At 36.3% G+C, this 15891-nt stretch overlaps 1 protein-coding gene across 11 annotated transcripts in view; it reads right to left on the bottom strand.

Annotated features, from left to right (window-relative positions):
• R3HDM1 (R3H domain containing 1) overlaps positions 1 to 15891 on the bottom strand; it is a 198699-nt gene that overhangs the window by 16945 nt on the left and 165863 nt on the right. For all 11 annotated transcript variants that reach the window (XM_027588758.1, XM_027588759.1, XM_027588757.1 and 8 more), the window contains one exon: positions 89 to 192. In XM_027588758.1, coding sequence (XP_027444559.1) covers positions 89 to 192 — 104 coding nt within the window. The remainder of the gene's footprint in view (positions 1 to 88; positions 193 to 15891) is intronic.

Raw genomic sequence — 15891 nt, 5'->3', positions numbered from 1 at the left:
CAAGTTGAAAACCGCATTTGAGAAATGCCTAAGGAACTTAATTTCTCAAATGGACAAACCATTACCTATTTTCCAATTATATTCATACCTGCACACTGGTGGCTTTGAAGCTGCTGGGAATTGCCTGGTGAAGTAGTTCGAGGAAACTGTACTTGTTCTGATCCTGGATGTGGCAAGTAACCTAGTGATGAGCTACGGCGGAAAAATCAAACACAAAAACACAGCACAGTGAGATGGAGAGGACTGTAAAGATTCTTTGAAAGAACAAACCTACAAATTTATTTAAATGAAATTATTTTTCAAATTGGTTAGGAGTAAAAATAAAATCTACCTCTATTCTCTAAGAGTTATGAACAATTACTTTTTGGACAAAAATCTATGTTATGACAGTAATACTGATTTTTTTTTAAATCAGGAAACACCACTCCTAATTTCATTGCTCTTACTCCTTTACAACTTATTCTAAATATGACTTTTTTATTATTCAAATAATTATTTAAAAAAGAAGAAAAATAACTTTACAAAATGAAAAATTAACTTATTTGGATCTCACTAAGCTATATTTTAGAAAAGAGAATATGCAGTTTGACAACGAGACTCAGAGAAAAATGTTTTACTGCCTTTTAAAAAAAATTTTTATTTATTTATTTGACAGAGAGAGAGAGCACACAAGCAGGGAGAGCAGCAGAGGGAGATGGAGAAGGAGACTCCCTGCTCAGCCGGGAGCCCAACTTGGGCCTTGATCCCAGGATCCTGAGATCATGACCTGAGCTGAAGGCAGATGCTCAGCCAACTGAGCCACCCAGGTGCCCCTGTTTTATTGCTTAAAATATGTACTAAGAATAAAGGAAATAGTAAAACATAATTCTGACATATTCTAACATAAATACTGACAAAATTAAAGGCTGCTAGTATAAAACTATTCAGTTTTTCCTGTATTTTTCTTTTTAAAAAGATTTTATTTATTTATTTGAGAGAGAGAGAGCAGTAGAGGGGAGAGGCAGAGGGAGAGGAAGACTCCCCGCCGAGCAGGGAGCCCCACATGGGACTCCATCCCAGGACCCCAGAATTATGACCTGAGCTGAAGGCAGATGCTTAACAGACTGAGTCACCCAGGTATCCCTTTTCTTTATTTTTCAAGTTAATCTTTGAGACTCAAACTAACATGGGATCTGTCACAATATGTCTTTTAAAGTTTTCTCTGTTTAGCAAATTCTTTGAGGAAAATATATATTTTTAAGATTTTATTTATTTATTTGAGAAAGAGAGAGAGACACAGTGAGAGAGGGAACACAAGCAGGGGGAGTGGGAGAGGGAGAAGCAGGCTTCCCGCAGAGAAGGGAGCCTGATGAGGGACTCAATCCCAGGACCCTGGGACCATGACCTGAGCCGAAGGCAGCCGCTTAACTGACTGAGCCACCCAGGCGCCCTGAGGAAAATAGTTTCAAATTAGAGAGTGATACTATTCGTTCTTTCTGAGAATTCGCAAGTAATCAGAATTTTTTTTTTTTAAGTAATCTCTACACCCAATGTGGGGTTTGAACTCACAACTCCAACATCAAGAACTGCATGCTCCACTTACTGAGCCAGCCAGGCACCCCTCAAGTAATCAGAGTCTTAATTTATATATAAAACCCCATTAGTTACCAGTCTTTTTTCATCATTTAAAAAAACTTCCTTACATAGTATAATTTCTTAATCTAGCTTTAACAACTTTTTTTTTTTTTAAAGATTATTTATTTATTTGACAGAGAGAGACACAACGAGAGCAGGAACACAAGCAGGGGGATTGGAAGAGAGAGAAGCAGGCTTCCCGCGGAGCAGGGAGCCTGATGTGGGACTCGATCCCAGAACCCTGGGATCATGACCTGAGCCAAAGGCAGACGCTTAACGACTGAGCCACCCAGGCGCCCTAGCTTTAACAACTTTTTGCATTAAAAATACGTTAGATCCAACTACTGAATTATTATAAAGACTATAGGGAGATGTGTTCAACACCATGACACAATCAGTAAAATTCACACTATGGGACACTCAAAAAGACAAATGTATAAAAACATAAGCAATATTTGTAGTGTAGTTGGAAATAAAAATGCTAACTAGATATTTGATATAACTAAGACGTTAACTATGACAATTTTTAACATGCGAAAGTAGTTCTGTGGGTTAAAAAAAAAAAAACTTTCAGGGATTCCTAAACTGAAATACTCATGATTGAAATGCCATGATATCTGAATTTATTTACAATCTTATGGAAAGAGGGTGAAATAGAGCTTTACAGGAAAACAGATGGGTCATTAGTTAATAACTGTAGAAGTTACGGGTACATGGGGGTTCAGTGCACTTTACATTTATGTGCATTGAAGAATTTCTGTAACAGAAAGTTAAAAATGTTTCTCTAAATCAGGCAGACAATTCTCCAATTACTAAAAATTCATAAAGTTTTATTGATTTTTAGTAGCAGTAACTCATTGTGGTTCAATAAAATAAGGAAAAAGAAAGAGATGTAAAGGGAAGATTTCACAAAAGGTGATTTGGGACCGTATGACAAAATGTAAAAACAGTACTTCCTGAAATTGATATTAATTATGATTGGGATGCATTATGAGTCTTAGCTAAGCTGTGGAAATAACACAGCTCAAGACATGGTTTGTAAACATGCTGCTACCAGGAGAACAGAAAGTTTCACCATAGGGTGGAAGGATTTTTAGGTTCTGTTTTCTAATTGGGATACATGCCCCCTTGGGCCATACAGGACCCCTCACCCTGATCTTGTTCACTAAGCACCTTCTAATGGCTTATCCAAGTTCTGAGGCACATGAGTGACAGGAAGCCACCCAAAATAGGAGTAAGAATATTCAGGTCACTGGGATGAATGATATATCCCAAACTACTAAACTACAAATTGCCATTCACTTTACCATTTTACTGGGTTTTGGCTTTATATAGTTAGTATAAATTGGTTTTCTAGTCCTAGATTATCCCTTAGGTAAATGAATTATAAAACTGAGTTCCAAGACTAACTGATCTCCTCCAAAAGACATGAAGATACTTCAAGGGATATAGACTGGGCAATGAATATCTCTCTTAAATTTCTTAAATGGTCTATTTTCAATTACCATCTATTTTGTCTTTTACAAAGGCAGAACTAGAGTAGGTTAGAAAAAAAAAGAAAAGCAAAAGAGTCAGCTTAACACTCTCACTTTAAAAATACAAATATTTAAATAATATATCAAAAAGGAAAAACCGTTTTGTAGTAATTTCAAAAATTTCTCCTTTAGAGACAGGGTATAAACAGAAAGGTACTTTTAATTTTTTATTTTTATTTTATTTTAAAGATTTTTATTTATTTGACAGAGAGAGAGAGAGAGAGAGAGAGAGCACAAGCAGAGGGAGAGGAAGTAGCAGATTCTCTGCCGAGCAGGGAGCCCGACGTGGGACTTGATCCAGGACACTGGGATCGTGACCTGAGCCAAAGGCAAATGCTCAACCAACTGAGCCACCTAGACGTCCCAGAAAGGGGACTTTAAAGCAAAACACCAGGCCTAGTTCTTGAAGAAGTTCAGACCCTACCATTGAACAGGAAAATAAAACATCAATCCCATGAATCCATTTGGTTCCAAGCTTCCTGAAAACCATGAATGTAAATTAAAACTAGTAATATCAACTTTCAAAGGTATTAGAGTTCATTGCAACAAAAATTCGCCTTGCCACTTACACCAATTGTTTTGCTATATTTTTTAGGAGCTGTCCCTTCCCATTCTATGGTACAGCCAGATCAAATTGCTGCAAAATTGCCTCTATGGGGTCAGCAGAGATTGATAAATGATGTAAGTATCTGAAAGGTTTCTTCTTCTGGGTTTTCTATAATGTTCATCTTATTCCTACAATGTTCCACGATAATTCATAGGTAAAAATTCCTCTTTCCTCTAGTCATTTGTTTTTGCATTCTTACTGGATTTTGGAATCAAAGCCATAATGGGAGAAATGATAAACACATTATGTATTTTTAAAATAAGAAACCTACTGTAGTCTACCAAAGTATGAAGAATTTTTAAGTGTCCTATAACCATTTATGAATGCTTAAAACGGTCCTTTTAAGGCGTACGCCTGATGCCTCTTTGATTAGATCATGGTAATCTATTTGATACACTATGAGTGGAAATTAATTCTTATTAAGATAGACTCATTGGATATTCTTGCAAATTCAAGTGATATTACATTGCTCTCTATTTTAATGGCTTTGACATTTAATACTTTATACAGTGGAAAGCACCATGGATTTGGGTGTCAGAGGGCAGCATGGGTTTGAGTTCAAACTCCATTTATTTGTAGTATGTCTTTGAACTTCAGCTCTCTCTTCAGTAAATGTGTGATTAATCTTTACCTTACCAAATATGAGGAAAGACTTGGCCAAATAATTCAAGATACAAATAGTCAAATGCAAAAACGTACATCTTCATTAATGATCAAAGAACCGAATTAAAATGGGATATGTCTTCACGAAACATGAAAACAACAAAAACAAGTCAGTACTTACAAGGATTGTAAATCAAAGGAAGATTTTGTCAAAATGCACTTAAGGACCTTAAAAACACATATTTTTTAACTTACTAATTTCCCTCTAAGGGCTCTATGCCAAGAAAGAAATTCAGATTGCTCACTAACTGGTTCAATAAAGTGAAAAAGATGAATATGACCTGTATGTTGTTCTTTTATTTTGTTTTAAAGATTTATTGATTTGAGAGAGAGAGAGGGAGAGTGTGAGCAGGCAGAGGTACAAAGGGGGAGGGGGAAGGACAAGTAGACTCTGTTGTGAGCTTGGAGCCCAACGAGGGGCTCGATCCCATGACCCCAAGATCATGACCTGAGTCAAAATCAATTGTTGGACGGACACTCAACAGACTGAACCACCCAGGCGCCCGACCTATATGTTCTCTTCCAAACTATATGAAAAGAAAAAAGACAGAGGAAAAATATGAATGTGACAATAACAGTCAACTTAGAGTTGTGGGAATATAGCTGATTCTTGACAATTTATATCATTTGGTATTTTCCAAAAAGGCATGCGTACATTATATAAGTATAAAAGATAAACGCTAAAAATATCCAATGAAAACTGCCTGGAAAGTTTCACGTTTAAATGTTGCTTTAGGGATTTAATTTCAGTGATTGATCTGAATCTCCTTCAGAACTCCTCAGGAATGTCAGAGTGAGGCCATCTGGATGGAGACAGTTAATACTGATCCTGTGCAACATAAACCTTCAATTCGCTTGAGGGTCAGCCGCTCAGCTGAGTTTGCTGTGTCTAGAAGAAAATATTAGTTTTTGGCCTTATAATCTTTTTGCAAGTCAAGGTGATTTCTAGCTTATTACTTACTTAGGACAATATAAATAAAACTCTCAACTAATTAGAATCTGACCAAACTACATGCTCAATTAAAAATAAATATCAAATAAAATTTTTACTGTACAATATTTTAGGTTTTCCCTTAAATGTGAATGGCCAATTTTCCTTAGCTTTCTGGTTAAATGTTCGTATTTATACAAATACTCATTTACAGCTTACCTATTCCCAAATGTAAGCTATTTCTAAAAACTCAATACACTAAAAAACAGAGAAAAGAAAATATTTAAAAGACAAATAAAACAAAGATGGGATAAGGCCACCTGAGATAAAATTGTTGCTTTCGTTGAGCACTGAATCTAGCTCTGTGTTTCTTGGCAGCTAAGACAAAACGGTGAACCCAGAGGGTAAAACTCTGCCGGGATGATAAAAGAAGGAAGCATTTAAGCCTCTGGCAGGTGCTGGATTACAGACATATCACAATTATATTCTATGATGAATTTAAAGCATGTAGTTAATTATAGAAGAATACAGTCTTTTGATATGAGACACAGTTCATATTGTACTATGAAACTGAGGGACTGGGGTGGAAAACTGGCCTTATGATAGGATTATTTCCCATTAAATAAACAGGTAGGCTGCAAAAGTACCTGCAGTAAGGGCTAACATTTTCCTTACAAATGAACTTTGAATTTTTCAATTACTGGTACGAGAGCCAAAAGTCCACTATAATATTTCACATAAAAATGCCTTTGGCTTGAGCACCGTAAGGGCAGCTATTATCAAACACAATCAACCATAAATACATCTCTGGTGCTCTTGGGAGAATGACTGATTTTGAGAAGAACCATATTCTGACCAACTCACTAGGATGAACTTGCTATCATTAAGCAGCTGCGTTACTGAACCTGCTGGCTACATCACTTTAGTAGCTCAGTGAAGTGGTAGAAAACATAGGCCAAACAGTAATTTTAGCTTTATTATAGTTGACCTTAAGTTGCTCTTTCTGGCAATAATTTAGCTACTTATTAAATCTGCTCTTAGAGTGACACCGTAATATTGCCATTGACACTGAGGATGATGGTTATACACCTATGGGGATAAGCTAAGGAACATGGATCCTGTTCCTCAAATAGCTTCATCAAATCTTTTAAATATAATTTCAAAAGATGGGATGCCAGAATAGTATAATTTCATATTTTTTAAATCAGTATTTCACCTATTAGAAACTGATTTCTGGCATGACAGCAATTCTGTTAAACTGCCCCCTAGTGGAACTGGTGAATCTATAAAAAAAGCAACCACTTAAAGCCTCTGGAAATGGTTCTAAGGATGACTAGTAAATAAGAAACATCTTAAGAACATCTACAAAAATTTGGCAAGAAAGGTTAGTCTAGTATTTGAACCAAGACTCCTCCCCCTGGTCCCCCCAGTTTAGTGAGAGACAGACTACTCCAGACAGCTGCAGCCAAGAACACGGAGCTCCTTCTCCTTGCAGCACCCAGATGGAGGGCTTTCTTCCAAGGAGGAGTGGTATGTCAGCTTTCTCATCTTGCCCTCAAATACCTGTGCTGAAGCTAAGTCCAGTGTGAGTGAGGCTGAGAGGTGGAAACTCCTATTCCCCCAACCTCCATTTGTGGAACTGAGGGTCTACTGTGGGTATGACATGTTGAGCAAGTACTGGGCCCTGGCATGATCACTCTTGCCCCAGCTCCTTAAGTGGTGATTCCATGTCAGGAGAGGTAAGCTGAGGACCCTAGGTTCTGGTTCCCTCACTCTCCACCAAATATTCAGCTCATAGGGGAGGTTAGGGTGTGATTCTGAAAGAAGCTTATGATTGTCCACATCTCCAGCTCCACAGCCCTCACTCAGATTTTTCTGAGGAGTAAACACTGTAAAACAGCACCTAATTTCCTCCCAAAAGAACTATCTTAATTGCAACAGAAAGGGAAGAAGTTCAAGCCTACATGTGCGGTCAAGAACGGCAAAGGTTATGGTAAAGACAACTGGGAGATTCAGGCTAAACTGTAGGCCTGCTAGTTTGCAGGAGAGCATCAGGTGAAAAAAACAGCTAGAAGGAGTCCTCTTGAGATCAGAATAAAAATCAAACACTGACCCCAGAAACTTTACCTTCAAAGGAGCCAGATTTTGATAGGATTACTTTTAGAGCAATTTATGCACCAGGGCATTGTTAGAAACAATAGAGCAACGAGCTGGCAGTTAGTAGAGTTTAACAGTTGGGTGTTCTAAGGGAGAGAGGAAGAGAGTCCTAAAAACACTGTCATCCTAGAATGACAGTGAGAATAGCCAAAGCTTTCCCTCTTTGTGAAAGATCAGAGGCTGAACATTGGGGGTGGAAGAAAGTAAAAGAGACTTCATTAAAATGATCCAGTAAGTCACCAAACAAATAAAGTAAACAACAGGGGTGCCTAGATGGCTCAGTTGGTTAAAAGTCTGACTCTAGATCTCATCTCAGGGTTGTGAGCACAAGCCCTGCACTGGACTCTATGCTGGGCATGGAGCCTACTTTAGACTTAAAAAAAGATGAAAAAAATTAAACATCAAGTACCCAAAGTTGCTACAATATATCATCTAAAGTATCTAACTGAAAAAAAATACAGGGCATGCAAAGAAACTGGAAAGTATGACTTATACATTAGATAAAAGCAGGATACAGACAGTTTCTACAAAAAAGAACAGATTTTCACACATTCATCAGAAAAAGACCATAAAGTAATCATTAGAAGCAAGTTCACAGAACCAAAGGAAACCATGTTTAAGGAAGAGAAAATGGTGACAATATCACATTAACAGAGAATATTAATAAAGACACAGAAATTATAAAAAAGAACCAAATGGAAATATGGCACTGAAAACCAGTTAAAATAAAAAATTCACCAGAAGGGCTCAAAAGTAGATGTGAACTGGCAAGAGAAAGAGTAAGTGAACAGATAGATCATGCAAGCTGAAGAACCAGGAGAAGAAAGAACAAAGAGAAAAAAGAGCCTCAAAGAAATGTGAGATATCATCAAGTACACCAACACATGTATAATGGGATTATCAGAGGAGAGAAAGAGAAAAAAAAAAATCCAGAAATAATGGCTGGAAATATCCCAAATTTATTGAAAAACAATGACTTACTCATCAGGAACCTCAATGAACTCTAAACAGGATAAAGGCAAAAAGATCCAAAGAGACATCATAATAAAAAGGCTGAAAATCAAAGACAAATAACAAGGAAAAAAAATGACTAGCTACTTATAATGAAAGCCCATTAAGATTAATAGGTGACTTTTCAGCAGATGGGAGGGAGTCCAGAAGGCAGTAGGATAACACATTCAGAGTGGTCAAAGAGAAAAAACTGTCAACCAAGATTCCTATATCCAGCAAAGCTATTCTTTCAAAAATGAAGGCAAAATAAAAACTTTCCCTAGTAAATAAAAACTGAGAGAATTTGTTGCTGCCAGACACACCTTACAGTAAATACAAATTAGAATATACATAAATTGATAAAGAGTATCAGGATCATGGACTGAATGTTTGCCCCTCCCCACATTCACATGTTGAAGCCCTAACTCCAATGTGATGGTATTGGGAGGTGAGGCCTTTCAGAAGTAATTAGAGTTAAATGAGGTCATGTGGGTGGGGTCCTGGTCCAATGCAGTTAGTACTCTTTTAAGAAGAGACATTAGAGTTTCTTTTCACTCTCTCTGCTTGCACACACTTAGGAAAGGCCATGTGAGCACACAGCAAGAAGGCAGCACCAAGGGGAGAATTCTTGCCAGACATCAACCCTGTTGGTACTTTAATCAATCTTGGACTTCCAGTCTCCAGAACAGTGAGAAAATACATTTCTGTTTTTAAGCCAAGTAGTCTATGGTATTTTGTTATGGCAGCCTAAGAGGATGGATACAACCAGTACAGGAAATTATGTGATTGTACAAGACAGGAGAAATGCATATTTTACTTCCTTTCTTCTAATTGATTACAAAAAAAACTGTATAAAAGAATATATATATAATGTAATGTTGGGCCCATAGCATACAGAAATGTAATATATCTGTCAATGATAGCACAAAGGAAATAGGAGCAAATCTACAGTGGGATAAGGAAATGCCTACAGATGGGAACGTGATAATTATAACAGGTACTTTTTTCTATGTGACGCTATAATTAAGCAGGTATAAATAAGACGTTTATTTGGATATGTTAAGATGCATATGGTAAATCCTAGAAAAACCACTAAAAAATGCTAAAAAAGTAAAAAAAAATCATTAAAGAAAAAGTGACATCGGGAAATATTCACTTAATGCAAATAAAGCAGGAAAAGTAGAAATGGAGGAATAAAACACAGAAGAAAGAGAAAACCAAAGCAAAATGGTAGACATAAGTCAATTACATCAATAACATTAAATGTGAATGGATTAAAGAATTCAATCAAAAGACAGAGACTGTCATAAGAATTAAAAAAATGACCATACATTGTCTATAGGAGACACACAGGAATAAAAGGATAGAAAAAGATATATCATGCAAACAGTGACCATGAGAAAGTTGGAGTGATTATATGTTAATATAAGATAGACTTAATTTAAAACAAAAAACGTTTTGAGAGATAAAGATTTCATAATGAAAAAGTGTAAGTTGGACAATGTAACAGTTATAAACATATCAGCCCCTAATAAAGGAGCACCAAAATACATGAAACAAACACTGATGAAATGAAGGAAGAAATAGACAATCCATAGTAACACGTGAAGAATGCAATGGCCCACTTTCAATAATGGATAAAATAATAACACAGAAGATTAATAAAGAAATAGAAGACTTGGATAGAACTATAAACCAACCAGACCTAGAAGACATCTACAGAACCCTCAATCCGATGACAATAGAATACACGATAATTTTCAAATGCACACAGAACATTCTGCAGGACAGACCATATTGAGGCAATGAAACAAACCTCAAAAATTTTAAAGGACAGAAACAATACAAAGTATGTTCTCCAACCACAATGGAATGAGATTAGAAATCAATAGGAAAAATTGGGAACACAGATGAGTGAAAATTAAACAATGCAACCCAAAATAACCAATGGATCAAAGAAGAAATCAAAAGGGTAACCAGAAAATACTTTGAGATGAATGACAATGAAGATACAACATACCAAAGGAGAGAACTAAAGCAGTGCTTAGAGGGAAATGCATAGCCTTAAATGCCTATTTGAAGAAAGAATGATTTCAAAGCAGTAACCTACACTTCTAACTTAAGACATGAGGGGAAGGGGAAAGAGCAAACCAAACCTAAAGCAACTGGAAGAAAGTAAATAATAAAGATTGCAATGGAAATAAAATACAGAAAAGAAAAACAGGAAAAAAAAATCAAATCCCAAATATGGTTCATTGAAAGTATCAACAAAACTGACAAACTTTTTGTTAGACTGACAAAGAACAAAAGAGAAAACCCAAATTATTAGAATCAGAAACAAAGAGGGGATACTACTGACTCTATAGAAATAAAAAGCATAATAAAAGAACACTATGAAAAACTGTATACCAACAGATTCGATCAAATTCCTAGAAATACGTAACTACCAAAATGAACTCAAGAAGACATAATCTGAATAGACCTAAAACAAATCAAGAGACTGAAGTAGTAATCAAAAAGCAACTTATAAACACAAAAGTTCCAGCATAGAAGCCTTCAACAGTGAATTCCATCAAACATTTAACAACAGTTCCTCATACAATCTTCCAAAAAATAGAACACTTTCCAACTCCTTCTATGGGGCTAGTATTACCCCAATACTAAAATCAGACAAAAGTATCACAAGAAAACAACAGACTGATATTTCTTGTGAATATAGATGCAAACATCCTTAATACACTATACTAACAAGTGAACCCAGCAACACATGAAAATAATTATATACTAAGACTGAATAGGATTTACCCCAGGAATGCCAGGGCCGTTTTGTAACTGAAAAATCTATTAATGTAATATATCAACAGAATAAAAAACAAAAATCACATGATCATGTCAATAGGTGCAGAAAATGTATTTGACAAAATCTAATACTCTTCCCTAATAAAAATATTCAACAAACTAGGAATAGAGGAGAATTTTCTCAACTTGACATAGAGTATCAATAAAAAATCCACAGCTAACATCATACTTAAGGTGAAAGAATGGGTGCTCTCCTGCTGAAATCATAAACAAGGATGTTTGCTCATTATTGTGCTGAACACTGTACTGAGGTTCTAGACAGAGAAATGAGGCAAGAAAAGAAAAGGCATCAGATTGAAAATGAAGAAGCAAAACTATTATCTTCACAGATGATATGATCTTATATATGGAAAATCCTAAAAAATCCACTGAAGTGTTCAACAAGGTTGTATGATACAAGATCAATACAAAATACAAATACATACAAAATACAATATATACAAAAATAAACTGTATTTCTATACATTTCCAATGAATGAGCAAAATAAAATTAAAGCAATTCCATTATAGTATCATTAAAAAATGAAATACTTAGGTATACACTTAAGAAAAGAAATACAAAATTGACTCTGAAAACTCAGGAACATTGTTGAAAGAAATAAAAGATCTAAATAACTGGAAAACATCCCATATTCATGGAATGGAGGACTTAACATAGTTAAGATGTCAATACTTCAAATTAATCTATAGATTCAATGCAATTCCCACCAGAATCCCAGCTGACTTCTTTGTGGAAACTGACAAGCTGATTGTAAAATTCATATAAAATTGCAAAAGACCCAGAATAGCCAAAACAATCTTGATAAAGATCAAAGTTGGGAGGACTCACATATCCCAATTTCAAATTTCATCAATACAGTGTGGCACTGGCACAGGAGAGATATATTAATAGAAGAGTATTCAGAAATAAACCCAGACATCTACGATTATCTGATTTTTTAAAAAAGATTTTACTTATTTGAGAGAGAGAGAGCATCTGTGCAAGAGAGCACAAGAATGGGGGAGGTGTGGAGGGAGAGAGACGAGCAGATTCCCTGCTGAGCAGGGAGCCCAATGTTGAGCTTGATCCCAGGACCCTAAGATCATGACCTGAGCCAAAGGCAGACACTTAACTGACTGAGCCACATAGGCGCCCCAATCATTTGACTTTTGTTAAGTGTGGCAAGACCATTCAATGGGAGAAGAATAGTCTTTTCAACAAATGGTGCTGGGGCAACTAGACAGCCATGTGCAAAAGACTGTAGTTAGGTCTTAGTCTCTTACCATATAAAAAAATTAACTAAAAATGGATCAAAGATTTAAATGTCAGAGCTAAGACTAAAAGTTTTAGAAGAAAATATAGACATGAATCTTTGTGATCTTGGGAGTTAGTAATTATTTGATATGACACCAAAAGAATGAGCAACAATAGAAAAATAGATAAACTGAACATCAAAGTTAAATACTTTTGTATTTGAAAGGACTACATGAATAAAGTGAAAAGACAACCTACAAAATGGGAGAAAAGATTTGTGAGTCATACATCTGCTAAGGGACTTTTATCAGAATACAGGAAGAACTCTTACAATTCAATAATAAAGAGACATATAACCCAATTATATTGGGCAAAGATTCCGAACAAATTCCAAGAAAGATATACAAATGGCTAATGAGCACATGAAGAGATATTCAATATCTCAGTCATCAGGGAAATCAGTATCAAAATCACAATGAGACATTACTAGAAGGGCTATAAGTCAAATAATTAACAAGTATTGGCAAGGATGTGGAGAAATTAAATCACTCATGCATTGCTTAAGGGAATTTAAAATGGTGTGGCTGCTTTGGAAAAGTCTGGCAGTTCCTCAAATGATTACACAGAGTCATCATGATCCAGTAATTCCACTCCTAGGTGTATACTCGAGAGATATGAAAACATATGCCCACACAAAAACTTACAAACTAATGTTTATGGCAGTACTGTGTGGAACCAACCCTAATGTCTTTCAACTGACAAATGGATAAGCACAATGCGGTAGATCCATACAATGGAATATTATTCATCTATAAAAGTAGTGAACTACTGATATATGCTAACATAGAATAACCTTAAAAAATTATGCCGAATATAAGTAGCTCATCACAAAAGACTACCTATGATTCCATTCATATGAAATGTCCATAACAGGGAAATCTATAGAGATAGAAAGTAGATTAGTGGCTGGGAAATGCTGGTGGTGGTGGTATCAAATGGTGATAGCTAAAGAGTACAGTTTATTTCCTTTTTATTTTCATCAGTATATTCACATTAAAACATTTAATTGTGGTGAAATACACATAACTTACAATTTACCATTTTTAAGTGTGTAGGTCAGTGTCATTAAGTATATTCATATTATTGTACAATCATTACCACGAACCATCTCCAGAACTCTTTTCATCTTGCCAAACTGAAACTGTATCCAGTAAATACCAGCTCCCTACTCCTTTCCCCAGCCCATGGCAACCACCATTCTGTGAATATGACTACTCTAGGTACCTCACAGAAGTGGAATCATACAACACTTGTCTTTTTGTAACTGGCTTATTTCATATAGCATAATGTCTTTAAGATTCATCCATGATGCAACATATCTGAATTTCCTTCCTTTTAAGGCTGAATAATATTCCATAGTATGAAATACCCCACATTTTGTTTATTCACTAGTCTGCTGATGAACACTTGCTTTTTTCCCACCTCAGGGTTTCTTTTTGAAGAGATGAAAAGGTTCTAAAATTGACTGTGGTGATGGGTACATATCTGTGAATATAATAAAAACTACACTTTGAGTAACTGAATTATATAGTATGTGATTTTTATCTCAATAATACTGTTGCAAACAGGGGTGCCTGGGTGGCTCAGAGGGTTAAGTGTCTGCCTTCGGCTCAGGTCATAACCCCAGGGTCTTGGGATTGAGCCCTGCATCAGGCTCCCTGCTCCGCAGGAGGCCTGCTTCTCCCTCTCCCACTCCCCCTGCTTGTGTTCCCTCTCTCGCTGTCAAATAAATAAATAAATAAATAAATAAATTTTTAAAAGATTTTATTTATTTGAGAGAGAGAATGAGAGAGAGCATGAAAGGGAAGAGGGTCAGAGGGAGAAGCAGACTCCCTGCTGAGCAGGGAGCCCAATGTGGGACTCGATCCTGGGACTCCAGGATCATGACCTGAGCTGAAGGCAGTCGCTTAACCAATTGAGCCACCCAGGCGCCCTAAATAAATAAAATCTTAAAAAATAAATTTTAATACTGTTGCAAACAAAAATAAGGAAATGGCAGAATGGACAAAAATGGTGTATCTATATGTGTGTGTGTGTGTATACATACATACATACATATATATATATATATATATATATATATATATATAAAATGTATTCACAAAGAAGTTCTATCACATTGGGATGCTTGGGTGGCTCAGTCATTAAGCGTCTACCTTCGGCTCAGGTCGTGATCCCAGGGTCCTGGGATCGAGCCCCACATCGGGCTCCCTGCTCCGCGGGAAGCCTGCTTCTCCCTCTCCCACCGCCCCTGCTTGTGTTCCCTCTCTCACTGTGTCTCTGTCAAATAAATAAATAAAGAAAATCTTAAAAAAAAAAAAAAAAGAAGTTCTAGCACATGAAGTTGCCCACAAAAAGGTTGATGACTTAAGAAAACAGCATGGGAAATTCTAAACAAAAACGTCATTGCCATCATCTTTTCTTTATGGTTTTTCAAATATAATGTCTGTTATTTCAAATTATTTTTTTGATGGGAGACAAGAACTGGGTGTATTCTTCTCAAGCAGTAATTAATTCATTTGAAAAGCAAGCCCCATATCTGCTACAGCTTTTAGTAGCTACTAAGGATATCTTTGAAAATTTATGAACAGTTGGCAAGGTGGGCTAGGAAGTCATTCGGTTTTCTGCCTTTTTAAACTACCTGATGTCCGATTGCTAGTGACAGTTAAGAAAGCTTCCTGAACTTAAAACATTACTTAGTACGCATAACTACTAAGGGTTCCCTGAAGATGCTGTAATTAATCAACATAATCCACCTGGGGACTTAGTACTCTGGGTATCACACATTTAATTCTTCTGAATTAAAAAGACTAAGGCAGGGACATCTGGGTCACTCAGTCGGTTAAGCATCTGCCTTTGGCTCAGGTCATGATCCCAGGGTTCTGGGATCAAGTCCTGCACTGGGCTCCTTGCTCAGCGGGGAGCCTGCTTCTCCCTTTGCCTGCCGCTCCCCGTGGTTGTGCTCTATCCCTCTGACAAATAAAATCTTGAAAAAAAAAGATTAAAGCAGTTAACAAACACTTTGAAACCCACTGGTACCAATGTCTGACTTACCATGTGTGTCAACGAAGCAAATTTCATTATAGTTTTTTTGTTTTTGTTTTTTTTTAAAGTAGGCTTCATGCCCAACGTGGGGCTTAAACTCACAACCCTGAGATTAAGAGTTGTGCACTCTAGCGACTGAACCAGTCAGGTGCGCCCCTATAAATTTAAACCAAACTTAATCAGCCTAGCAGAAAAT

Source organism: Zalophus californianus, chromosome 3 (assembly GCF_009762305.2).
Source record: "Zalophus californianus isolate mZalCal1 chromosome 3, mZalCal1.pri.v2, whole genome shotgun sequence".
Taxonomy (NCBI): domain Eukaryota; kingdom Metazoa; phylum Chordata; class Mammalia; order Carnivora; family Otariidae; genus Zalophus; species Zalophus californianus.
This window is presented reverse-complemented; position numbering and strand designations above follow the sequence as displayed.